Source organism: Humulus lupulus, chromosome 3, assembly GCF_963169125.1.
Source record: "Humulus lupulus chromosome 3, drHumLupu1.1, whole genome shotgun sequence".
NCBI classification, from domain to species: Eukaryota; Viridiplantae; Streptophyta; class Magnoliopsida; order Rosales; family Cannabaceae; genus Humulus; species Humulus lupulus.
In genome coordinates, this window is record NC_084795.1 from 251,151,498 (window position 1) to 251,178,911 (window position 27,414).

General features: G+C 43.6%; 1 protein-coding gene across 1 annotated transcript in view; it reads right to left on the reverse strand.

Annotated features, from left to right (window-relative positions):
- Window positions 1–1,208: 1,208 nt before the first annotated feature.
- The window catches only part of LOC133825556 (uncharacterized), a 31,978-nt gene continuing 5,772 nt past the window's right edge, over window positions 1,209–27,414 (reverse strand). The window contains exons 5-6 of the mRNA XM_062258483.1: window positions 1,464–1,554; window positions 1,209–1,360 (exon numbers count right to left, since the gene is read on the reverse strand). Coding sequence (XP_062114467.1) covers window positions 1,209–1,360; window positions 1,464–1,554 — 243 coding nt within the window. The remainder of the gene's footprint in view (window positions 1,361–1,463; window positions 1,555–27,414) is intronic.

Consider the following 27,414-nt stretch of genomic DNA (forward strand, 5'->3'; position numbering starts at 1 on the left):
TTGCAGTATGGGGAATCGATTTAGTAGGATCGCTCCCGACCAGGAAGGGTGGGGTAAAATATGCCATTGTAGCTGCCGGGTGGGGTAAAATATGTCATTGTAGCACCATCACCTCCAAAAAGGCCATGTACTTTGTAATCAACAACATTGTGTGTCGATACGACCTCCCTCACAAAATCGTGTCCGACAACGAGAAGCAATTTGATAGCGTCCATTTCACTAACTTCTGTGAAAGACATGGCATCATCAAAAGCTTCTCTACAGTTGCAAGGCCTCAAGCAAATGGGCAAATAGAGGTTGTGAACAAGATTTTGAAGGGGACATTAAAGAAAAAGCTACAAGCCTGTAAGAGCAAGTGGCCAGAAGAGTTACCCCACGTCCTAGGGGCCTACCGGACCACAGAAAGAATGTCGACGTATTAATGGCCCCCTCTAGCTCCATCTAAGCCATCTCTACCACCAAATCTGCGTTCCTATGGGCCAACAGGGCATCCTGGAACAAACCAAAGTTAGAAAATGTACAATCAACAGTGATGGTAAAATAAAAAAATTAAACAGGAATATGGCTTACCGCGGTGGCCTGATGAAGAATGGCCTGGGAGATGAAAAGGGCACCATGGCTGGCCAAGGTGGCATATCGTTGGAGCTGAAGGGTGGACATGGTAGCCCCTACCTGGGCCAACAAATCCACATCAAGCGGAGCCATATCCTGCCCCAACTTAGGCTGGACACAATCTCGGCTACAAGTCAGTCCACGATTTGTTGGGGAGCATTGAAGGCCTCCGGACATTTGGCCAACTCCACCTTCCGTCAGATGGTCAGGGCCCGGTACACCTCGTCCTGTTTGTCTCGTCCATCGTCCCAAGCCCGGGACACCATTTTCTTCCTCTCCTCCTGGAGGACCAGGTCCCTTTCCTCAGGAAGGGCTGGGTTGACGGGAAGCCCTGGAGCCTCCAAGACCTCCTGCGTAACGATGAGGCTTTCCCTAGAGGAGTGATCCTCAGCTATGGCTGGATCCTTGGTCCTAGCCCTCTTGGCTCGCTTTGCGGACTCCATGACAACCGATTTTTCCTTCCTCTTGTCAATCCCTCCTCCTTTAGAAGGCTCCTGCTCCAAGTTGATGACCTGGAGAGGAGCAGGTTGGGGCGAGATCATTTTAGCGTGCGCCACCGGAAGGTAAATTGCAGCCAGAGCCCTCTCAGAAGCTTTCTAGACTGGCTTTGAGTCCCCAAGGATCAACTCTATGACTTTCTTCTTGGCTGAGCCTTTGACGACCCTCTTCGCCGAAGCCTTGGCTGCGGCTGCCCTGACCTCGATCATTTCCTTCATTTTTTCCACAGGGTTAGACATCTCAGGATCACCTGAGAGAGATAGAAATATGAAACTAATTAGTAAAATACATGAATGGGGATAGAAGTCAAAAAATAAGGGAAATACTAAAGTCTAAAGTCCTCCGGGACGAACCCTGATCTAAAGAACAGGCATGACTTAACTCCCCTAGTGCGAAAGCATGAATTCGATCCCCTATGTCATTCAGGTCTAAAAACCTACCAAACTGAAGGAACCATGAGGGACAAAAGATCCACAACAATGGGGCAAGGAAGCCCCACGTCGCTAATAGTTCCAGACGGATAACGGTGATACTGTTGCATATTCCTAACTAAGCCCTCAAGGCGAGGGGCATAAGTAAAAATCAAAGGCGTTTTACCTTGCCCCAAAATACTAGCCCCGGGAGTTCCAATGTTTGGCTGCCTCCCCTCGAGAAGGGCATCCAGCTCTTCAGACGCGACCCTCTTCGCTTGATGGGCCCGCTCTTTCTTCTTCTTATCTGTGTCTGCCCGAGCCGCGACCTCCACTACCTCAATGTGAATGAGGGCAAGCTCCTCCCTCAGGGTCGGATCCCTTTCGCATTGTAGCCCTCGAAAGCTGGGGGCATCTATCGATTGGTGGGCGGCAAGCAACTTGACCAAACGAAGGTTGTCCGTGGTCACAAAGTCCCCACGTCCATTTCCTCGACACTAATGGTAGCATAGTATTTCTTGCGGCCCAGAATGGATTTGGTGAGCTGAGTCTGGGCTTACGGACCTATTTTCCAGGAACGTGAGTGTGCAGCAAACAAAACTAAGAAGCTAAGTGAACAAGGAAGAAAAGTGACTTACCCACGCGTTGGAAGTCCAGCACCAATGTGGGGTTCTTCTCCAGGAGGAACCCGGATGTCATAAACCAATAATGTTTGACATCCGGGGGATGCTTCCAAGTGTTGAATGGAGCCGGATGGATACCACGGGATTTCAGTCTATAAAACCTGTCCCGCGTTTTGTCCACAGAATTAAGCTGCGGCTCCAGCTTGTACAAGTAGAACATGTAACGCCCCAAACTCCAGGGACTGTTACGGTGTGCCTTATAAATAGTGCTAAACTCTCTAATCGAGTCATTTGGCCAAAATCGTGTATCTAAGTATGATTAGCGATTTAGGAATTAATTTTTTTGGTTAAGTTGTAACGTTTCATTAGAACGTTTACAATATACATTGGGATCCCAAAAATATAATTTAAAAGTCTATTACAAGAAAATATTTACAACAGGCCGATCTAGGCGACAAAACAGGGTTTAACCCTAGTTCCTCTTTCAACCCTCGGCCGTGGCGGTCGAGCAGCTGCATATGTACACATCGTCACCTAAGCTCTCCAGCTCAAGGATGGTCCAGCTTTCATTTGCCTTTACCTGCACCACATAGCACCCGTGAGCCGAAGCCCAGCAAGAAAACTTAATATGCTCATGAACAGTAATAACATGTCATCAAAACATAAGGCGCACGCCTAGCAGAGATAGCCCTATTCAAGCAGGCAAATGAGTTCACGTAACGTTGAGTATAACACATCAACCAATGATCATAATAATCATACAAGGCTTTTAGCCCCAAATAGAAGAGTGACAATTGTAATAGTCACTTAGGTGGATTTATTCCCAATAGCCATGTGACGATAGGGTCACTGGGGCTTTATAGATAAGTGAACCTTTCACTAGCATAAACAGGATAGGTGCATGATGACTAGTCACCAACATAACCTTCCTCATAACCATAGAGTCATAACCATGGAGTACTGCTCCCCAGCCATGTGACAAACTATCACCTAGGCCTTTGGCCCTGGCTCTGAGTAACTAGCTTAGACTAGTCAAGTGCTTATAAGATTCATCGACCTTAGGGTCGGTCCAGCGTTAATGCCTTAGAGTCATTCAACATTGATATCGATTAGATCTAATCTTTAATCGGCCCTGCGTTCATGACGCTATGCCGTTCTCGGCTCTTAGGTCTGTGATACTCGACCAATGCCGACCCTGACTAGTTAGTGCCATACACAAGTAAGCAATGCTACCAAACATATATCATATGTCAAATATCCAGATACAGGGCACTCAGCATACTTACTCAATAATTACTAGCACACCTAGGATCATGCATTAACACAGAGGCTCAAGCTCTGAACAATCTCATATTCAATATTCACGGCATGCCCTAATCACATGTTTCTCGTGCATCATATGCATTACACTTAAACATCCAACATGCATCAAGAATAACCATGCATGTCACATATACACAGGGTGCAGTTTTCTTACCTCTGGTTCGAGCGAGAGCAATAATTGAACGACCCTTGAGAACGATCGATCCTTAATCCTTTAACAGTCACCTAGTCATAACCAAATATAACCTCCATTAATGAGAATCAACAATAATAGGGTCTTGATCTAAACCCCACTCTCGAGACCCCGAAATGTACCCACACGATGAGTAGATTCGATCCCGGGTCTTAAGGACTGAAACCCCGAGCCAAAAACCCTTAAAAACACTCAAAACAGGGTTCTGAAGAAACAGAGTAGCGCTACAGCGCTGCTCAATAGCGCCCCAGCGCTATACTCAGAACCCCAAACCGCCCAAACAAATCCTGTGTAGCGCTATAGTGCCCTCTGATGGGCACTGTAGCGCTACCCCCAGCCAGACACTCCCCTAAAATCTCTTCCTTCGATTCTACCATTTCCAACCCAAATCTAAAGCCTCCAATCATCAAATTAAGTCCCAAAATGAACCCAAATACCTTCTCCACATGTCCTAGGCACCACAACCCCAAGAACCCTAGCCAAAACTCCAATCAATTCCCAACTTTCCAACTCAAAAACCAGCTGAAACTTAAGAAAACAGAGCAAAAGCAAGAGTTCTAATGGCTAAAAACTCACCTCAATCTCAGCAACACACCCTCTTCAATGGTGGAGCATAACCCTAGCTTATCCCAGCTTGGTTCCTTGGCTTGGTTCCTCAAAAAGAGCTTGAAAATTCAAGGAGAAATGGAGGAGAAAACTATCGGGAGAGAAGGAGGAAGGAGACTCTGTTTTTGACAAGGTTCTACAGCCTTAATGGCTTATATAAATCTCTAAGGGTGAGAAGACCTAAATGCCCTCAAGTCTAAAATAAACCTTAACTGCCACCAAGGGCAAAATCATCCTTTCACACCTATTTCGTTAATCATAATTCCCGTTATTCTCGTTAACACCCCCCAATTCCCGTTATTCTCAATATTCTTAAATACCAATAATTCATATCCCATTACCTCTTTAATTCCTGGTAATGCTCTAATAATTAAAATCACCTAGAGACTCACCCCGAGCCCCGAACTTAAACCCGTTATGACCAGATCGAACACTTGCATTTCATGATCGTCTCATGCTGAAAAGCTCGAACAAATCCACATATAATGTGGTACCATTCATAACTCACCCACATGCACGAAAATACACAATCACGCCCTCAACGGGCCAAATTACCAAAATGCCCTTATAATTATAAATACATCCATATGCATTCGTTTACCATCATATAATAATATAATTCACATAAACATGCATATAATCATTTAATAACATAATAAATCAATTATGGCCCTCCCGGCCTCCTAATCAAGGTCCTCAACCTTATTAGGAAATTTGGGGCATTACAACTATCCCCTCCTTACGGAAATTTTGTCCTCGAAATTTATCTATACAACCCGGAATAAAAATTCCGCACAACCGATTCTAGTTTCCCAGGTCATTCTCTTGACCTCGTTGTTTCTGCTACATAGCTTAACTCAAGGTACCCTATGTTCCTCATAGCCTTATTACTTCTGTTACAATCTGAACTGGCTATTCCTTACCGGAATACTTAACCTTCAGATCCTTATAACTCAACTCATAAACTCCTTTCAACCCATGTCCACTGCATAGAAGTACATAACACACTGTATACAACTGACAGTGCCAAGGATAAGGCTGATCCAAAATCAACCTAACCATTCCTATCCAGGACTCAACTGCCAAGATAATCTAGGGCTTAACTTGCCCTTAACTCCTCACCCCTTTCATGGTGATACTTTAAGGAAGATACATTCTTCTACTTGGAATTCCACGCTCCTACTTTTCAATATGGTAAAACTTCTCCATTTACTCTGAGAAGTGGGCATCCAAGCTCTAACCTCTAACAATCGCAATGGTCCCCTAAACCATCTCATTATCCAGAATCCACCCCACATTCATCTCATTCCAATGAACTGGTGCTAAGCATTCTTAACATACCTCATCTCATAGGGTACCTTCCAATACTGGCTAACTCTCTTTCTCTCTCTCTGATTTACCATCAGTCTGAGAAGAATAAGCTGTATTGAATTCCACCTATATAATCATCGCCTTCTTTAACTCTTCCAAGACCTGGAAGAACAATAGAGTCTTTATCTGATAAAATAGACCTTGAATTCTCAAGAAGGCATATTATCCCTCTCACATAGGGAAATCTGAATACTAATCAACTGTATCTCTTATCCTTACTAATGGAAGTTAACTCATTTGGAAAACTGGTCCATAATGACCCAACCCAAATCACGCTGACCCATTAACCTGGGCAACCCCGCCGCGAAACCCATCGCGATGTTTCCTTGTTTCCATTGCAAATACTCAAAGCCTGCTATGGCTTTGCTAATTCCCGATACTCTGTCTTGACCTATTAACAGGTTAAGAACTTTATCATATATTCCATTATGCCCCTCTCCATCACAGGCCACCACTATAAAGCTTTCAAACTCTGATACACTGCAGAATGCCTGAATGAAGAGAATAGGAGAATAACCTGAGATTCATCCAGAATCTCCCAATTAATCCCAGTGTCCATCGGATTCCAACTCCGATCTCTATACCACAATAAACCCATATCTGACACTGTATAATCCTTAGTTAACCCAGCTAAGACTTTCTCCTTAATCTTCCTATCTGTGGTTCACTTAATCATCTTTCCTTTTGATCTTCTTTAAGATAATAATCTTAAACATAAAACTGGCCACCTGGCCCACCAGAAATTTACTCTAGTTCTGGTCAGATCTTTAACCAACATGTTGCATAGGCAATCACTTTTCCCTGCTACTGAGGTGTTATAACAACCACCAAATTGAGTCTGATCTGCAAGAAGACTCAGAATTAATTTCCAAGGCACCTGTAATATCCTTACCACCCAAGGACACTTCAGCCCCTAAGGCATTCTTTGACCTTGGCAAATCTCCGCAAAGAAAACACCACAATACCATCGTCCAAGATGATCACAAACCCCATTCAAATAAACCTTTAAATGCTTTGTACATCTGATTCACAAACACTTGGCATTAAACAATTTCTCAAATCATAACTCAGCACTCCAAGTGCCCTTATCTGTTATAACGGCAGACTTCTGCATATTCTTTTCCCTGATCTCTAATTGGTACTAACCAGATCCAAGATTCACCTTAGAGAATACCATCTTACTCACTAACTGAGCCTTTAATTCTTACAATGCTGCTGAGCCATTCAAAACAATGCCCTAAAACTTGAATCCATCCCTGACACCAATCCAATTACCATTTTATCTCTTCACATAAAGGAACCCTGGCAAATCCCCTGGGAACACATCCAGAACTCACAGACTAATCTAGCCTGCCTTGACCCCACTGGCACAATCTAAGTGGTATCCACCACACTAGCTAAGAGTTTCATGCATCTCCCTACCATAAAACTCTAGCTCTCAAGCCCAAGAATTACTATTCTTTCCTTACCATTTAGCATTTCCCCACACTTGGATAACCAATCCATACCCTGGATCATACTAAAACCAGTCAGTCATAACCAACTCATGAAAACCATTAATGAGTCCTTTCCACAATAATTCACCTGATCTCCAGCCCATCTCTTAGGTTACGAGTAAAGTATCACACTCCCATCACAACATAACTATGAGATCTGTGTATCAACTTTATGCTTCTCTATATGCAACAAATAAAGAATAGTATGGCACCAAGTCAGTCAGCACAAAAATAAAAATCAGGACCAAAAACTAACCTGCCACCCCCAAGGAATTAGTCTCGGTCTCAAACTCTGATTGCCTCGAAATAAACACTCGAGTTGGAATCGAGCTGTCTATCCCCTTTTGTTCATGCTCTCTTAGCCTTGGGTAATTCTTCATGATATGCCCAACCATATCACATGCAAAACATGCCCTTGCTCGGCATTCTCCCAGATGACGCTTCTTGCACAGAGTGCAGATTGGATAAATTTTCTTCCAGCTTTCATTCTTACTTACTCCAATAAGTGGAGATATTGTTATCTGAGCTCCATGCTCCCTAGCACTCTTCTTCTCATTTCTTATGCTCTCAACAGCAAGAGCCTTCTCTACCATCTGAGCATAGGTAGAGATTTCATACACTGGGGCAACTCTAATGCTCCGAGCTATTCCAGGATTCAATCCCTGAACAAACCTTTCCTTCCGAGCTACATCTGTGGGTACCATATCTAAAGCAAACTTGGCCAACCCATCAAACCTGTTAACATACTTGGCTACTGTTGCTTTACCCTGAACGAGATTCAGAAACTCATTCATCTTAGCGATCTTAGCTATATCACAATAATACTTCTCATTAAACAGCTGCCTAAACTCTTTCCAATCCATCACAGCTGTGTGTCGTGTCTGGGATACTACTTCCCACCACGTCTGGGCATCATCCCGCAATACATATGTCGCACAAGCCACCCTATCGTGACCTATCAGCCCCTTACTGTCAAGAATAGAACTGATCATGCCCATCCATTGCTCAGCTCTAAATGGATCTACGCCTCCCTCGAAGACTGAAGGGTAATACTCCTGGAATCTTCCACAAAGAAATTCCCATCTGGTCTCAACCCTAGGCTGAGCCAAGGCTGATGCCACTCCTGGCTTAATCAAGGAAGAAGTGCTCCCCAACAGATTCTGCTGTTGCTTCAAACACCTAATCTCTTCCTCATGCCTCTGCAATCTTAATTGCAAATCTGTGATTATCTGCTGAAAATTCATAGGAGCAGATGAAGAACTAACACACTGGCTGTAACTCCCAGCCTCTGTATAACCACCACCAGGCCTCATTATCTGCCTTGAATATAAGCCTGTTGATTGAATCTGCAACCAATAACTTGACCCATTAATCATGATGAGCATATCTAGAGCTTTCCCCCATGGGATAAATCTTACCACACCACATTCATTAACCACTTGCAGTGCTAAAAACATGCCCATGGCATTCATACATCAATCATGATCCCTGCTCTTCCAACATTCACACCATGCCTCCAACTCCAGCATGCAAATATTACAGTTATATATTCATGGAGCAGGTAATCATATGATCGCATTCATATATATATATATATATATATTCACGGAGCATATAATCATATAATCAAGAGCCAGGCTCTATCAGAATCTCATGCTCCCTAATACAATTTGTAATAAAAGCATTTACATTCTATTTAAGCAGTTAAGCACATAACTACAGAAATAGTTACCATTCCCTGAGTGAAGTTATATTCAGTGACGAGTGTACATGCCCGGCTTGTCTTCAGGAACCATAAACCTTGGCTCGCTCTGATACCAAAGTTGTAACGCCCCAAATTTCAGGGACCGTTACGGTGTGCCTTATAAACAATGCTAAACTCGCTAATCGAGTCATTTGGCCAAAATCGTGTATCTAAGTATGATTAGCGGTTTAGGGATTAAAAATTTGGTTAAGCTGTAACGTTTCATTAGAACGTTTACTTTATACATTGGGATCCCAAAAATATAATTTAAAAGTCTATTACAAGAAAATATTTACAACAGGCCGATCTAGGCAGCAAAATAGGATTTAACCCTAGTTCCTCTTTCAACCCTCGGCCGTGGTGGTCGAGCAGCCGCATATGTACACATCGTCATCTAAGCTCTCCAGCTCAAGGATGGTCCAACTTTCTTTTGCCTTTACCTGCACCACATAGCACCCATGAGCCGAAGCCTAGCAAGAAAACTTAATATGCTCATGAACAGTAATAACATGTCATCAAAACATAAGGCGCACGCCTAGCAGAGATAGCCCTATTCAAGCAGGCAAATGAGTTCACGTAACATTGAGTATAACACATCAACCAATGATCATAATAATCATACAGGGCTTTTAGCCCCAAATAGAAGAGTGACAATTGTAATAGTCACTTAGGTGGATTTATTCCCAATAGCCATGTGACGATAGGGTCACCGGGGCTTTATAGATAAGTGAACCTTTCACTAGCATAAACAGGATAGGTGCATGATGACTAGTCACCAACATAACCTTCCTCATAACCATAGAGTCATAACCATGGAGTACTGCTCCCCAACCATGTGAAAAACTATAACCTAGGCCTTTGGCCCTGGCTCTGAGTAACTAGCTTAGACTAGTCAAGCGCTTATAAGATTCATCGACCTTAGGGTCGGTCCAGCGTTAATGCCTTAGAGTCATTCAACGCTGATATCGATTAGATCTAATCTTTAATCGGCCCTGCGTTCGTGACGCTATGCCATTCTCGGCTCTTAGGTCTGTGACACTCGACCAATGCCGACCCTGACTAGTCAGTGCCATACACAAGTAAGCAATGCTACCAAACATATATCATATGTCAAATATCCAGATACAGGGCACTCATCATGCTTACTCAATAATTACTAGCACACCTAGGATCATGCATTAACACAGCGGCTCAAGCTCTAAACAATCTCATATTCAATATTCACGGTATGCCCTAATCACATGTTTCTCGTGCATTATATGCATTACACTTAAACATCCAACATGCATCAAGAATAACCATGCATGTCACATATACACAGGGTGCAGTTTTCTTACCTCTGGTTCGAGCGAGAGCAATAATTGAACGACCCTTGAGAACGATCGATTCTTAATCCTTTAACAATCACCTAGTCATAACCAAATATAACCTCCATTAATGATAATCAACAATAATAGGGTCTTGATCTATACCCCACTCTCGGGACCCCGAAATGTACCCACACGGTGAGTAGATTCAATCCCGGGCCTTAAGGATTGAAACCCCGAGCCAAAAACCCTTAAAAACACAGGGTTCTGAAGAAATAGAGTAGCGCTACAGCGCTGCTCAATAGCGCCCCAGCGCTATACTCAGAACCCCAAACCGCCCAAACAAATCCTGTGTAGTGCTATAGCGCTCTCTGATGGGCGCTATAGCGCTACCCCCAACCAGACACTCCCCTGAAATCTCTTCCTTCGATTCTACCATTTCCAACCCAAATCAAAAGCTTCCAAACATCAAATTAAGTCCCAAATGAACCCAAATACCTTCTCCACATGTCCTAGGCACCACAACCCCAAGAACCCTAGCCAAAACTCCAATTAATTCCCAACTTTCCAACTCAAAAACCAGCTGAAACTTAAGTAAGAAAACAGAGAAAAAGCAAGAGTTCTAATGGCTAAAAACTCGCCTCAATCTCAGCAACACACCCTCTTCAATGGTGGAGCATAACCCTAGCTTATCCCAGCTTGGTTCCTTGGCTTGGTTCCTCAAAAAGATCTTGAAAATTCAAGGAGAAATGGAGGAGAAAACTATCGGGAGAGAAGGAGGAAGGAAACTCTATTTTTGACAAGGTTCTACAGCCTTAATGGCTGATATAAATCCCTAAGGGTGAAAAGACCTAAATGCCCTCAAGTCTAAAATAAACCTTAACAGCCACCAAGGGCAAAATCATCCTTTCACACCTATTTCGTTAATCATAATTAACACCCCCCAATTCCCGTTATTCTCAATATTCTCAAATACCAATAATTCTTATCCCATTACCCCTTTAATTCCTGGTAATGCTCTAATCATTAAAATCACACCGAGACTCACCCCGAGCCCCGAACTTAAACCCGTTATGACCAGACCGAACACTTGCATTTCATGATCGTCTCATGTCAAAAAGCTCGAACAAATCCACATATAATATGGTACCATTCATAACTCACCCACATGCACGAAAATACACAATCACGCCCTCAATGGGCCAGATTACCAAAATGCCCTTATAATTATAAATACATCCATATGCATGCGTTTACCATCATATAATAATATAATTCACATAAACATGCATATAATCATTTAATAACATAATAAATCAATTATGGCCATCCCGACCTCATAATCAAGGTCCTCAACCTTATTAGGAAATTTGGGGCATTACACAACACCTCCGCGGGAGTTGCCGCCAGGATCTCCTTCGATGTGCAGAATATGTGCCATCTCGCGAGCGACTTATACGCTTGGGGTAGAAGCTGGAATGGTGCGATCCCCATGAATTTAAGTAACCGCGCGAAGTAATCATGGAGCAGGAGAGTAGCCCCCACACTAATGTGTCCTATGCTCCAGGCCCCAAACTCGCCCACGTCGGTATGGGCCTTCTCCTCCTTCCGGGCCAATCGGTTGTAAAAAATCCCTAGAGTCGACTCCACTCCCAGGTGTTTCTCCAAGGCATCCAACATTCGGCAGTTTTGGAACTCGTTCTTCTCCCCATCCATTTCTTATGTATTGCCAATGGGAAGTCTATGCCCTTCGAGGACTATGGGGCCCGATTGAACGAAGTCTTCCGGATGAAAAGTCACGTCTCGACTCAGGATTAGTGACCTGGAAGTGACAAAGAAAATGAGAACCAAGCAGATAGCACCAAAACCAAAGAAAATTGGCTAAGGTACGGGGGTTCTCCTAAAACTGCTTGGAGAAGTTCCCTCCAGACCCAAATCCAGGATCAATAAAGATCCCAAGATCTTTAGTCGGGAACTAAAAATCAAACGTTTTTCTAACTCGCAAAAACAATCTAGGGGCATCCAAATTGATCTGGGACAACCAGACTAATAGGAGTTATCACCTAGAAAATCTACAATTCAGGCCTACCAATTTCCTACCTAGAACTACCCTACATGGTGGTCACTACCCTAATAGTTTTATGGTTGTAGGAATTGCATTACAGTAAAAATGACTAAAAAAAAGGAGGGGAATAAACAGAGAAGAAAACGACCAGAAAACTTACTGAGAGGTGCTGGATTTGAAATTCGAAAAGTCTCAAGCGACAAAGGGGCAGAATCTTAGCCTTAAATATGAGAAGATGATGCAGCAGTTCGTCTGCTTGTTGAACCGGGACAAAGTTGTCTGATGGCTGAACGGAAGGAGGTCTAGTCGGAAATAGATGGACACGGAGGTGAACTAATCGTCGGAGAATCTCATCGGCAAATTGGGACATAAAAAGCTCTCTTTTCTGCTCTGAATATATGGAATGTGTAAAGTTTGAAATGAGCATGTCGAGGTATTTATAGGGAAGAAATTCACTAGTTGATCCAACGGTCCATAATGGGGATCCCGAGATTATTCCCATCTAACGGTCCCGGATGATACAGAGGCTTTAATTGGCCTAGTCAAACACTGAATCGTGGATTCGTCAATCTATGATTCGCACCTACCTCATCCAACGATCCATGTTGAAAATCTCAAGGCTATCCCCATCCAACGTTTACAAATGGTGCAGAGGCATTAAACAACCCACTCGAGTACCTTGTTATCCCTAAAAAATACAAGGATGACATGGCAAATGAGAATGAGACACGTGACATCACCAATTAGGAGAAAACAAAAAAGTATTGAGAAAAGACCGACGGGCAAAACAGATAGGTCCAGAACCTAGGAAAGCCAACCAAGCCTAAACCCCCAAGGGGTGGTCAGCCTGACCCCTACCACTAGGGGTGGTCAACCAAAGTAGGCCCAAGAGCCTTAGGGGTGGTCAGCCTGACCTCTACCCCAGGGGTAGTCAGCCCCAATGTGTCCAAGAAAGTGGTCGGCCTGACCCCTACCCCAGGGGTGGTCGGCCCTAGTATGCCCATGGATCCCTAGGGGTGGTCGGCCTGACCCCAACCCCTAAGGCGATCGCCCTGACATGCTCAAGAACCACCTGGGTGGTCGGCCCACCCTATTCTTCATAGGGTGGTCGGCTCAAACCCCCAAGTACACTTGTAATGACCCAACTATTTCTAAGACCTTGGACCATTAAAAACTACTAGACATAGCTACTACTTTTGGAGAAAACGTACATAAGAAATAATCATAACTTTATTAAAACTCTAAAATAAATATTGTATTAATAACATAAAAGTGTAAAATAAAATGTGATAGGGTATGGGATCCCATTGTTTACAAAACATACAACATAATTTTATGTACTATTTGCAGAATTACATTAAGAAAAAAAATTAAAAGACTAAAATAAATAACTTCGTCCTCGATCGACACGTAATCCATTCATTCCATTCATCCTCAACACACAAGCCAAGCTACCAAGAATCCTTCCGCCTCCATATCTGTTTTCCTGCATCACACTAAAAATAAAGGAGTGAGCCTAATGCCCAGCAAGGAAAATCTACTAACAATCATGTAACATAAGGCTATAAACATATGACTAATAAAACATATATCATATAAGACTACAATGGCCATCATACTTCTTGGGGCTTGTTAACTAAGCAAGTCATATGCCCATAAATTTTGTGGGGCTTGCTATCTAAGCAAGTCATATGCCCATAAATTATTGGGGCTCGCTAGCTATACAAGTCATATGCCCAAGGACTATAAAACATACTATACATATACATATCATAACATAAACTTAACATAACATAAACATAACATATAAGCACATAAAGTCTATCCTATTTTCCTTACCAAAAGCCGGGATATTTGGGAACAAGAACGAAATTTAGAAACTCCTATAAACCAACAGTAGAAAAGGGTGAGAATCTTTAAGAATAAAGATGAATGTGGGAACTAAACCATCAAGAAGAAACTTACCAAGAAAGACCTTAAGTTTCAAGAACTTAAATACCTAATCAATAATCAATAACAAGAGTTAGGATCTGAATAAAAGAAACTAAAGAAAACTAAAGAATTATATATAACTGAACTTAAGGAATAGGAATACCTTGGTTGACCTTATGGATTGGTCTAAACCTTAATACCGAAATCAAACTAAACCTCACTTCCCAAGTGTTTATAAAAGCTTAGAATGATAAAGCTTTAACCCAAAACCCAAGTGTATCTCTCTATAGTAACACTAGCACCTTGGAGGCTCTGATCATATGCTTGAAGAATGAAGAGAATGGCTGAGCACTAGGTCCTATTTATAGAGTTCAAGGAGTGAAACTAACCCCTTTTAATTTGAATAAATAAATTATTTTAAAATGAAAAAGATTTGAATTTTCGTTCGATTAACGCCCAGAACTCGGTCAAAATCGTTCAAAGGCAGGTCTAAGTGGTTAAGGGTATTTTTAAAATTCAAAAAGTCAAACTTTCAAAACTACCCTCATCTAGCTGATATATCGCCCACCCTAGGCGATATATCGCCTCCCCCAGTATTCCCGAGGTTCGTTCGGTCATTCGTGCAAAGTTGACGTATTTTCTGTATCTTCCGTAGGCGATATATCGGCCCCTATGCTGCGATATATCAGCATACGTGAATATATTAAACACGTATTTGCACTTTTTTAGCATAATTTGAATTAAGTAACAGCTTTGACTGAGTCATACTACGATCCTAACAGTTTCTAGAAGGTTCTAGAGCTTTTAGATCTTTTTTTTATTAAAACTATTCATCAAAAATACTTAATTCCTCAATAATCATGATTATGACAAGTGTCATGCTCTTAATGGTTCTATCCAAACCTTAGGTTATAATAAATAATATATCTATGACTAGCAATATTAATCAAACCTTATGTTATAATTAATATTCTTAAACTATAGGTTAACCTTATTAAATTCATAACTGTTGCTATGAGTTTCCAACTAAGTCCCGACTTAAACCAAAATCCACGATAACTAACCTACTACTACTACTACCACTACCACTACCACTACCACTACCACTACCACTACCACTACCACCACCACCACCACCACCACTACCACTACCACTACCACTACCACTACTACCACTACCACTACCACTACCACTACCACCACTACCACTACCACTACCACTACCACTACCACTACCACTACTACTACTACTACTACTACTACTACTACTACTACTACCACTACTACTACCACTACTACTACCACTACTACTACCACTAATACTACCACTACTACCACTACTACTACCACTACCACTACTACCACTACTACCACTACCACTACCACTACTACCACTACCACTACTACCACTACCTACCACTACCACTACTACCACTACCACTACCACTACCACTACCACTACCACTACCACTACCACTACCACTACCACTACCACTACCACTACCACTACCACTACCACTACCACTACCACTACCACTACCACTACCACTACTACCACTAATACTACCACTAATACTACCACTACTACTACCACTACTACCACTACTACCACTACCACTACCACTACCAGTACCACTACCACTACCACTACCACTACCACTACCACTACCACCACCACTACCACCACCACTACTACTACTACCTACCTACCTAGCACCCAGAGGATCAACAGGTCCAGCACCCAGAAAGTCACAGGCCTAGCACCCAAGCTCGGGTCGTCGGGCCTAGCACCTAAGTCTCACATACCAACAGAGACTTAACATTTTCCCAGAAGTTTCAATCGTGCATTGTCTACCACGATCTAAAGAAACAACGAGAAGACCCATGATCTCATGATCATGAGAAGGTGGACATGTATCTCCACTACCTGATAATCGTGTGCCAAACCACGATCCCAGTATGACTGGTCATGTAACAATCCTTGGCTACTATAAATAAAGGACCTAGGGCTTCATTTAAAGGGACTTTTTTTTTTTACTCTCTTTTCTGGATCTGATCTCTTTCTTTGGAATTTTGGGAGAAAAAGCTTACAGATGAGTGAACTCACCAATTTGTACTTGTAATTGTCGAGTGACTCAATACTAAAAGCTAAGTGGATTAGGTTATTACTGTTCATTTGAACAGGGCTAAACCACTATAAAATTCCTGTGTGTTTATTTAAGATAATCGTACTCTGTCATTTATTTCATTCAAAAGGTTTCGTATACTGTACATACGACCGTTGGCCAATTTCACAGGTCAACATTTCGGTGCTTTCATTGAGAGTACGAAATCCAGAAACACGTTTTCATCATTTTTACGATGCCTCCAAAACCCAGTCAGACAAAGAAGACTGCTCCTATGGATCCCCCCACTCAGGATCCCATAGATCCCGTTATCGAACCTCAAGTGGAGGAAGGAGATCAACCTGATGTAGAAGATCCACAGGACGCTCACCAGGAGGAGATGGCGCAATTTCTGGCGAGGCAGGAGGCCTTTGCTGTAGAAATTTCCCTTCAGAGGGCGACTATGGAACAGTAATGATGGGAGATCGATGAGCAAGTCTAAAGGATGATCCAGAGGGAGCAGGAGGCTGAACAGAAGCACCAGGACGCCGTTGTGGCCTTGGAGGTGGCTACTCAGTTAGCCTGAGCTAACTCTGAAGCTGTTGCTCAAGCGGTGAGGGAGGCTCAGGCCAAAGCAGCAGGAATGCGAGACAACAGTAACAGAGAGTCCCAGGGGAGGAGTAGGACCCCAAGGACACTCTCAGAACCACTTTCCCAGAGACAGGATGAAAAGGCACAGTCCAAGACTACCTCCTCCATGACTAAGAAGAATAACACTCCATCTCGGAGTAGGAGTATTACCAACCCGAAGGCCCCCTCCCAGGGGGACCGACAAAACAACGCAGGAGATGAGGGTCAAACATCTGAAAGGCATGACATGTATGGAAATGGCCGCTCAAAGTCTCGAAGTCATGTAGGAGGAGAGGCTTCGGGGGCAGGGTCGCATCGACAGGGGCAAGGCGGACCTACCACCCTAACACCCTCAATCTCACAAGGGAAAAGAACCGATGAATAACATAAGTACTGTGTTTGATAGGCTGGGGAAAGATGCGCAACCTCAGGATTTGAGGGAGGTCATCAACAGAAGGACCATCGCTCAGGAAGGGGTACCAGGGACCTCTACCCCACCTAGAGCAACGATCCCACCAGCAGTACAGGCTCAAATAGATGCACTTATTATGGTTGTTCAGGGTCTAACAAAGAAACCTTCAGATATCAAGCTGGCTCATAGAAGTGGGAGTCCTTTCAGTGCCAAGATCCAAGCTGCCTAACCACCACCAAAATACAAGACCCCGAAACTTCCTACATACACTTGGAAGGAGGGCTCGGTATGACACATTGGGAAGTTCGAGGATCAGATGGAGTTACTCGGTGTGGAGCATGATTATAGGAGCAGGGTATTCCCTACCACTTCCTCTGACTCAGCTTAGGAATGGTATTAGAAATTCAAACCCGGATCCATCATTTCTTGGGTGCAGTTCAGGAAGGAATTATGCAAGGTCTTTAGTGCCGGGCGAATTCAACCGGTTTATGTCAATCAGCTAGCTGACATCAAGCAAGGGAAAGATGAGTCCCTAAAAGAATACATTCAGAGATTCATGAGAGAGGAAAATCGGGCGGCCACGGTAGGAGATGAAGGGAATTTCGTTGCCATCTCGGCCTGAATAACTTATCGAAGTCCCTTGTGGGATAGTATACACAGGAACCTTATCAACACCTTGCAGGAGTTCCTGGGCCGAGCTGAAAAATACATGAAGCTAGTGATGCTATCATGAAGGAAGAAAAGACATAAACCATTCGACCATTGTCAAGGCAGATAAGAACGGTGCAAACCCTCAGGGTGGCAGTGGGGGTGACAGTAAGAAGATAAATACCTCAGGGGCCGAGCAGGGGAGAGAAAAGAAAGCTAAGTCAGCACCCGCCGATAAACAAGCTAAACATCAACCCACCAGCCCAGGTTCACCAATTATACCATCCTGACCACATCAAGGACTGAGATTTACTTGGCAACATACCAGGAAGTACCATACCGAAAGCCACCACCCTTGCATTTAGAAGGAAAAAAGGACAAGAATAAGTTTTGTCGTTTCCATAATGATTATGGGCACGACACAAACGAGTGCAAACAATTGAAGGATAAGATAGAGTTTCTTCTCCGATCAGAAAAACTCTTGAGGTACCGAGGCAAGACGGAGACCCCAGGCAGGCACCCAGAATTTCGAAGGCAGAAGAGTCCACCACTGAAGCCGACAGCTATAGACTTCACACTGGTTACCATATATGGAAGACCCCGCATAGCAGGCAACAGTAACAATGCTCGCGAGCCATATGCAAGGACCCTTAGGCGTGAGGTAGGGGAGTCTTCCTAGTGCATGGCGGTCGAGAAGCAGTCTCCAAAAAATCTAAAGTGTGAAAGTGAAACACTCACTTTTACAGAGGATGACGCCAGACACGTGAGGTACCCCCACAATGACCCTCTAGTCCTTACCATTCAAATCGCCAATGCCTGAGTGAAGAGGTGCTTGGTGGATACGGGAAGCTCGGTAGATATCATCTACAAATCATCCCTCAAGAAGATGAAGCTCACGGTCAAGGACATGTCACCATGTTCCCAAGTGATATATGGGTTCACGGGAGAATGCCTAGCACCAGTAGGAACTATCAAACTACCGGTCACAGTGGGGGATGCCCCCATGCACGAGACTGTGATGACAGAGTTCTTGGTAGTAGATTGCTCATCGACTTACAATGTAGTACTCAGGAGACCCCTCCTAATGGAATTACACGCAGCTGTATCTATTTGGCATCTATCTTTGAAGTTCCCCACCAGCGCAGGGCAAGGATGCATACAGGGTAACCAAAGGGAAGCATGATAATGCTATAATGCTTCAGTGGTCAAGGAAAAGAAAGGACCATGCTTAAACAACATGATAGTAACCTGCTACAAAAAGAGTGAAGGAACCAATGAGATTGTCAACATGGAAATTGACGTTGAAAGAAATGTTCTATTGGATTGGGAGCTGCTTTTAATGAAGATTTGTTGTTATAGCAAGTTTCCCAAAGCGAGGGATACGACATCGATCCTCGCTTTGGGGATGACGTCATGAGGGTGTCAAAGATCTTGACGAAGTCCTACTAGATGAGGAGGACTCAACTACAATAATCAAAGTCAGGAAGGAGTTAAAGGTGGAAATTAAAGCACGATTGGTGGAATTTTTTAAGAAAAACCAAGACGTCTTTGCCTGGTCACATAAGGACATGGTTGGAATTTCTCCATCCGTAATAAGTCATGTCCTCAATATAGACAAGAACTACCCACTAGTGAAACAAAAAAGGAGACTGCTTGACAAAGGTCAATCTCAAGCCCTGAAGGAGGAGGTCGAGCGGCTCAAGGAAAACAGTTTTATAAGGGAGGCCTACTACCCTGATTGGGTATCAAACCCCATGTTGGTCCCAAAACCAAAAGAGAAGTGGAGAACATGCGTGGACTTCATAGATCTGAACAAGGCCTGTCCCAAAGACTGCTTCCCACTACCCAGAATAGACCAACTGGTCGATGCAACGGTAAGACATGAAATACTCTCATTCATGGATGCGTATTATGGGTATAATCAAATAAGTATGCACCCTCTCGGTGAGGAACATACCAGCTTCCGGACAGACAAGAGATTGTACTGTTATAAGGTGATGTCATTCGGTTAAAAGAACACAGGAGCCACCTACCACGTTTAGTGAATGGCATGTTCCGAGACTTGATCGACAAAAATATGGAGGTATACATCGATGACATGTTGGTCAACTCCAAAGAAGCTAGAGGGCATGTTCAAGACTTGGAGGAATGCTTTGCAATACTTAGAAAGTATAGCATGAAGCTAAACCCTCTAAAGTGCTCGTTTGGAGTTGGTTCTGGTAAGTTTCTCGGATACATAGTCAATTCACGTGGAATCGAGGCTAACCCCGAGAAGATCAAAGCATTGATTGACATGAAGTCACCTACCACAATCAAAGAAGTGCAAAGCTTAACCGGGAGAGTAGCTGCCCTCAGTAGGTTCATATCAAAGTCTACAGACAATTGTGTCCCTTTCTTTAACTTACTGAGGGGCGGCAAGAAGATCCAATGGACTGAGGAGTGTGAGGAGGCTTTCCAAGCCTTGAAGGAGCACCTCGCCCAACTTCCCATCCTAGCAAAGACAATATATGGAGAAGTACTTTTCATCTATTTGGCAATCACCGAGCATTCAATCAGTGCTACTTTGATAAAGGAAGAGAATAGGGTACAACACCATGTATACCATATCAGTAAAAGGCTAGTTGGTGCGGAGTCTAGGTATCCCCCTCTTGAAAAACTAGCCTACTGTTTAGTAATCGCCTCTCGAAAGCTGCGTCCATATTTCCAAGCTCATTCGATCCGAGTCCTGACTGATCAACCGCTAAGGCAGGTTCTTCAGAAACCAGAGGCCTCGGGACAATTATTCAAGTGGGCAGTGGAACTGGGATAGTTTAATATCACTTATCATTCAAGGATGTCGATAAAAGGACAAGCATTGGCAGACTTCATAGTTGAAGGCACCAACCTTGAAGACCCCCCTACCAATCGAAGAATGGAGATACCAAGAAGGAAGGAGATACTCATGTATGGAAGCTATATGTTGATGGAGCATCCAATGAACGCAACTCAGGCGCAGGAATCATACTGATCACTCTGGAGAATCATCGAATCCATTGCACTTTCATATTTGGATTCAACGCTTCAAACAATGAGGCTGAGTACGAGGCATTATTAGCTGGATTACGCTTGTCTCGAGATATACATGCGTAGTCCCTGGAGATATTCAGCGATTCCCACCTAGTGGTGTATTAGGTACAATGGGAGTATCAAGCCAAGGGACTTAGGATGGTGCAGTACCTGAACAAGGCGAAGGACTTGTTGGTGCAGTTCAAGAAATACTTAATTACACAAGTCTCGAAGGAGCAAATTTCCAACACTGATGCCTTAGCCAAGCTTGCCAGTGCCAAAGATGCGGACACTCTGAATATCGTTCTTTAGGAACCTATCAGCCCATACGATCAAAAAACAAGAGACTGGTCCGAGGACCAGTCACTATTATCAGATCATAATCGAATCTAGTCCTTGAGGAACCGATCGATAATTTGATCTAAGACTCATTACAGATTTGATTAGCCCATCTAGACCCGGTTGGTCCAACTTAGACATTTCTGTCTACAATCATTATAACGAGTACACGAGAGATTACGTAGATCGTGATCAACACTTGCTACACAATCTGCATTTGTGTATAGGTATCATTACTACTGAGTATGAAACCATCACCCGACTACCAATGAGGGACAAGCATTTTCTGCTTGCATCATTGGGTGAAAAGGATAGTACTATGTGTCTAACGCTCGAAGCAAGGCATAGTCAAGTAGCAAGTGACCAAGGCTTTTAAACCCACGATCACTTGGGGGCATATAGTACATACCGATCGGGGTATACATGAGCAATGGGGGCGTGACCTTAAGTACTAAGCATGCTCAAGTTTTTCTAGGAAATTTGTTCAACATATGTTCAGAAAGTGCAAAAAAAACAAAAATATAAATATTTTTCAAGGAATTTTAAATTCCTAAAAACATAGATATTTTTCAAGGAAATTTGAATTCCTAAAATTGTCTACCTAAGAGGTTATAAGTAGATCCTCTCTCCTCATTCCTGCTCCATGCTCCACTTTCAAACAGGATTTAAGTCTGATTTTTCCAGTTCCTCATCAAACTCAGATCTTTGGTAAGTACTCTCTTCTAATCTTCACATCATTTAATTTAAATGTGCTTAGATTCATAAGAAACACTTTGCATTTTTGAGGATTTTTTGTCTGAATCTTATTGTATTGTTGTATCTTGATCCAAAATAATTGACTTACTCGAATCAAGATTTCTCAGTAAAATTCCTTAGCTTGGGAGATTTCCAGGGTTATAAACCCCAGACTGGACGATTTCCAGGGATGTAGGACCCTAGGCCGACCACTCACTAGTCCTGGCGATTTATGGGACTCCAAACCCTAGTGCCTGCGATTTCCAAGGATAGGATCAGATTTGGACTGAGCACCTCCATGGCACCCAATCATGGGTCGAGTACCTCTTGGCTTCTCCTTGTGCGATTTCCAGGCCTAGGAGCAAGTTTGGGCCGAGCACCTCCAGGGCTCCCAATCCTTGCCTTAGGCGATTTCCAGGACAGTGTTTGGGCCGAGCACCTCCAGGACTCCCAATCCTTGCCTTGGGAAATTTCTAGGCTTAGAATTAGTGTTTGGGCCGAGCACCCCCAGGGCTCCCAATCCTTGTCTTGGGCGATTCTGTGACAGTCAGTATCCCGTGATCCATATGGGGAAAGACCGGGTAAAGCTGTGCAATCCCACATCACCTGGGGAAGGTCAAGTGTGATGATTCTAAGACTGTGTAGGTATGGGACTACACAGTTGAAGAGGGCTTAAATGGATTGATGGGTACTACCTATATCAATAAGATGCATCTTCTTTTTGGTAGCCCATCACTTGAGAACTCCAAATTTAAGCGTGCTTGACCTGGAGCAATCTCAAGATGGGTGACCTCCTAGGAAGTTTTCCCAGGAAGTGTGCGAGTGAGGACAAAGCACGCCAGAAAGACGCGTGTTGGTTTGTAGGGCCAGTCATCATTCTAGGAAGTAGCCATAGTGACGTGGGGCATTACAGATTCCCAAGCTTAGAATTAGTGTTTGGGCCGAGCACCTCTAGGGCTCCTAATCCTTGTCTTGGGCGATTCCCAAGCTTAGAATTAGGGCTAGGCCGACCACCCATAGAGCTTCATGGGCCGAGTATTCCCTTTCCTTCACTTAGGCGATTTACAGGCCTAGAATTAGGGCTAGGCCGACCACCTTAGGGGTTCATAGGTCGAGTACCTCTTGCCTTAGGCGATTTTCAGGGACTCAGGGTGGCCGGCCCAAGCATAAGCCGACCACCTGGGATCCTAAAATATAATTTTTTCAACTCAGCTGATTTCCTTGGGGGTCTACCTTGTACTGTAAAAAAAATTCTGGAGACTTGAACGGTCCTCTGGCATTTTTCTGAAGCTTACTTCCTTGGGGTGGTTGGCCTATGCTTAGGCTCACTGGGCCGACCCCCTATATAGAATCTTGCTCCTGATTTCTTCATTTTTACTCTTTAGTTCATGAACATGCCCCCAGCTATTGGCATCATTATGCTCATTTACTAACTTTAATCTTTATTTTTCTTCTGTTGCAGATGCCCAGCTCCTTTTCATCAAACAAGTCAGTAAGTGAGCGTACTCCCCAGGATTTCTTGGAAAGGTTGAAAAGGATTCTCCCTCGTTTTGCTTTATACTTATTCAGTGAGGAATATTTCTTAAAGAGGTACTGTCCAATGGCGAGAGTGAAACAGACAACTCGGCAACCCCTGAAGATGATCTTCAGATTGCCAGCAATGTCACTCAGGGCTCCTTTCCGTGCTCTTCAGATTACTTCTTAGCACAGTATGCCTTGTGATTCCCAAGGCACCCAAGGTACACCTCAGTGGAGTCATTCTTCTCAGCAGGAAAGGTCAGATCAGTGAAAACCATTGCAACGCCCTTCTCACCAAGATACTAGTCGGGTTCCCCATCAATCTTCTTCTCAGCAAGAACATACCAGGGTTCTCATCGCTATGCTACTCATTCTCAGGAGCATTCTATTCACAGGTTCTGGCCTAAGGTGGTTCACCCTCCTTCCAAGAGTAAGACGGTCTTGCCAGCTGCGCAGCAGAAGAAGAGACGACAAAAGGAATTCAATTCATCAGATTCTGGGGCCACCTTCGCCAGTGAAATCATATGGAAACCAGTTGAGAAGCCTCGCCCTGCTGATTATGAGGTTGTTTGGTTCAAGGGGGCGGCCTCTGACATGACTGAAGAAAAGGTAAAGAACTTAAGGAAGACCTTTGACCTCTCTGGCGTGTCTATTACTATCCCTGGTCCAGATGATAGAGCTGAGGACCCCCATTTGGGTAGGTGCGCTTAGATACGTTCTGCCATTAGGTCTGGGGCCCTACTTCCTCTTCATCCATACTTCCATAGTACCGTGGAGCTCAAACAGAAGGAAGTGATCGAGTTGACTCTCAAGATAACCCAAATGGAGGGGAAACTTGCTGATCAGCTCCAATAGTCTGAAGCCAAGAAAGAGAAGTTGATTGTCGACATGGACCGATTGCGGAAGGACGCTCTTGTCGAGAAGGAGCAAGAGTTCAAAGTTTCTCGGGACAAGGCTTGAGAGGAGTATTCAGAGACAGCCTTATTTTGCTTCTACTTAATCTGGAAGTCCAACAAAGATCTAAACTTGGATTTCCTTCCCGAGAAGACGCGAGCGAAGGAGCTTAGGAAGTGTCTAGCTCGTGAGGCTGCCGAGGCTCAGGGTATTCTTTTAGATGATACTCCTCACCCTAGTTAGTCTTCTTGGTCCTTTATTCTGTCTTTCCTCTCATGCCATTGGTGGGGCACCTCGTACTTGATAGTTTTTACATAGGACATTTTATGCCTTTATGCTTTTTTATTATGAGTACTCAGTGTATTGACTGAAAAAAAATTATTTCCAATGCTTACTAAGTATATCAACTCACAACCCTTATTGGTTCAGGTGTCAGTATACTCTAAACACATGTATTTTACATGCCATACTAACCTTACTCCTTTACGTTTTTCATGCTAACAACCATGGTAATGTGAGTAGTATGATACTTCACCAAGTACCATGAACAAAACGGTCAGGTTCGACCACCCCATGGGTGATAGGCCTACCACCCTATAGGGTTGATGGACTAGCCGACCACCCCATAAGGGACATGGTTAGGAATCTCCCTACCAATGCATTTTTTGTTTTTGTTTTTTGCACTTTTGGAACATATGTTGAACAAATTTCCTAGAAAAACTTGAGCTTGCTTAGTACTTAAGGTCACACCCTCATCTTGAATTTTATTTTTTTTTATTTTTAGGAATTAATATCCTTGAAAAATATATTATATTTTTAGGACTTTAAAACTCCTTGAAAAATATGTTATATTTTTAGGATTTCAAATTTCCTTGAAAAATATATTAAATTTTTAGGCAATTAATTTTCCTTGAAAAACCTAATTATTTTTAAGAATTACTATTTTTCCGTGAAAAATTCGTACCGAGAAAAGTATCGATAGTTAAAAAAGTACTATGTAATGTCCCAAGGGATTTGACTATTTGAGTACTGTTACGGTATGTTTCTCGGGCCAGGATCAAGTTTATCGTAATGTTGAAAATATTGCAATAAACTTGGGGGGTTATCCCTCAAAAATACAAGGATGACGTGACGAATGATAATGAGACACGTGACATCACCAATCAGGGAAAAACGACAAAGTATTGAGAAAAGACCGATGGGCAAAACAGATAGGTCCAGGACCTAGGAAAGTCGACCAAGCCTAAACCCCTAGGGGTGGTCGGCCTGACCCCTACCCCTAGGGGTGGTCAGCCTAAGCAGGCCCAAGAGCCCTAGGGGTGATCGGCCTGACCTCTACCCCAAGGGTGGTCGTCCCCAGTGTGTCCAAGAAAGTGGTCGGCCTGACCCCTATCCCAGGGGTGGTTAGCCCCATTATGCCTAAGGATCCCAGGGGTGGTTAGCCCCAGTATGCCCAAGGATCCCAGGGGTGGTCGGCCTGACCCCAACCCCTAGGGTGGTCACTTTGACATGCTCAAGAACCACCTGGGTGGTCGGCCCGCCCTATTCTTCGTAGGGTGGTCGGCTCAAACCCCCAAGTACACTTCACTGAGAAATACTCACTCTCATTCAAACTGAGATCAACAGGCCTAGCACCCAGAGGGTCAACAGGTCCAGCACCCATAAGGTCACAGGCCTAGCACCCAAGCTCGGGTCGTCGGGCACCTAAGTCTCACATACCAACAAAGACTTAACATTTTCCTAGAAGTTTCAATCGTGCATTGTCTACCACAATCTAAAGAAACAACGAGAAGACCCATGATCGCATGATCATGAGGAGGTGGACACGTATCTCCATTACCTGATAATCGTGTGCCAAACCACGATCCCAGTATGACCGGTCATGTAACAGCCCATGGGTACTATAAATAAAGGACCCAGTGCTTCATTTAAAGGGATTTTTTTTTACTCTCTTTTCGGGAACTGATCTCTTTCTCTGGAATTTTGGGAGAAAAATCTTACTGACGAGTGAACTCACCAGTTTGTGCTTGTAATTGTCAAGTGACTCAATACTGAAAGCTAAGTGGATTAGGTTATTACTGTTCATCTGAACAGGGCTGAACCACTATAAAATTCCTGTGTGTTAAGATAATCGTACTCTGACATTTATTTCGTTCAAAAGGTGTCGTATACTGTACATACGACCGTTGGCCAATTTCACAGGTCAACATACCCGATATACCTTTTTCGTATAGACGGGACGCCTCGAGAATTACGCTGACACCCATCAGTCACTTGAACAATCAAAAGATTCTTTCCAAATCTTTAAGGCAAGAGTGGCACAGATGCACCATCAACCTGGAAACACATGTCAGAAACATCGAGAATTTGAAAGGACGAGGATCAACCAAATGGCCTCCAAGTAAATGAACCTGACTTTTGGTAAACGAACCAGGACATTTGGATTTGATTTGGGAGAGTAAGGCAAGTCTCCACCATGCAAACACAAATGAAGACTTTGGGGGTAAATTTTATCCCTGTTTTCCACCCGTGACACGGGGCATGACTCAACAGGCCTGTGGGCCCTCTCAAAGAGGTCCGGGCCCATCTTAAGCCCAATGAACAAGGAAGAAAGAAGTCCTGATAGCCCAATCGTCATCGAGCCCAACAATGTTTGATGGGCGCAACTATAACGAGGGAACTGGGACTAAGATGCAGGCTCAACTCATCTTCCTGGTCCCAACCTACCTGTATACTCCAGGATGCCAATAGAAGTGGCATACTAACTAGTCGATGGAAATAGACTTGGTCAAGAATCCAAGGGAGATATTCAGTGTCATAATGTCCATCTTAGCAAATGAACCTGAGTTCTGGTGAATGAACCAGGACTCCGATAAATAAACTGGGACATTAGTAAATGAACCCAGAC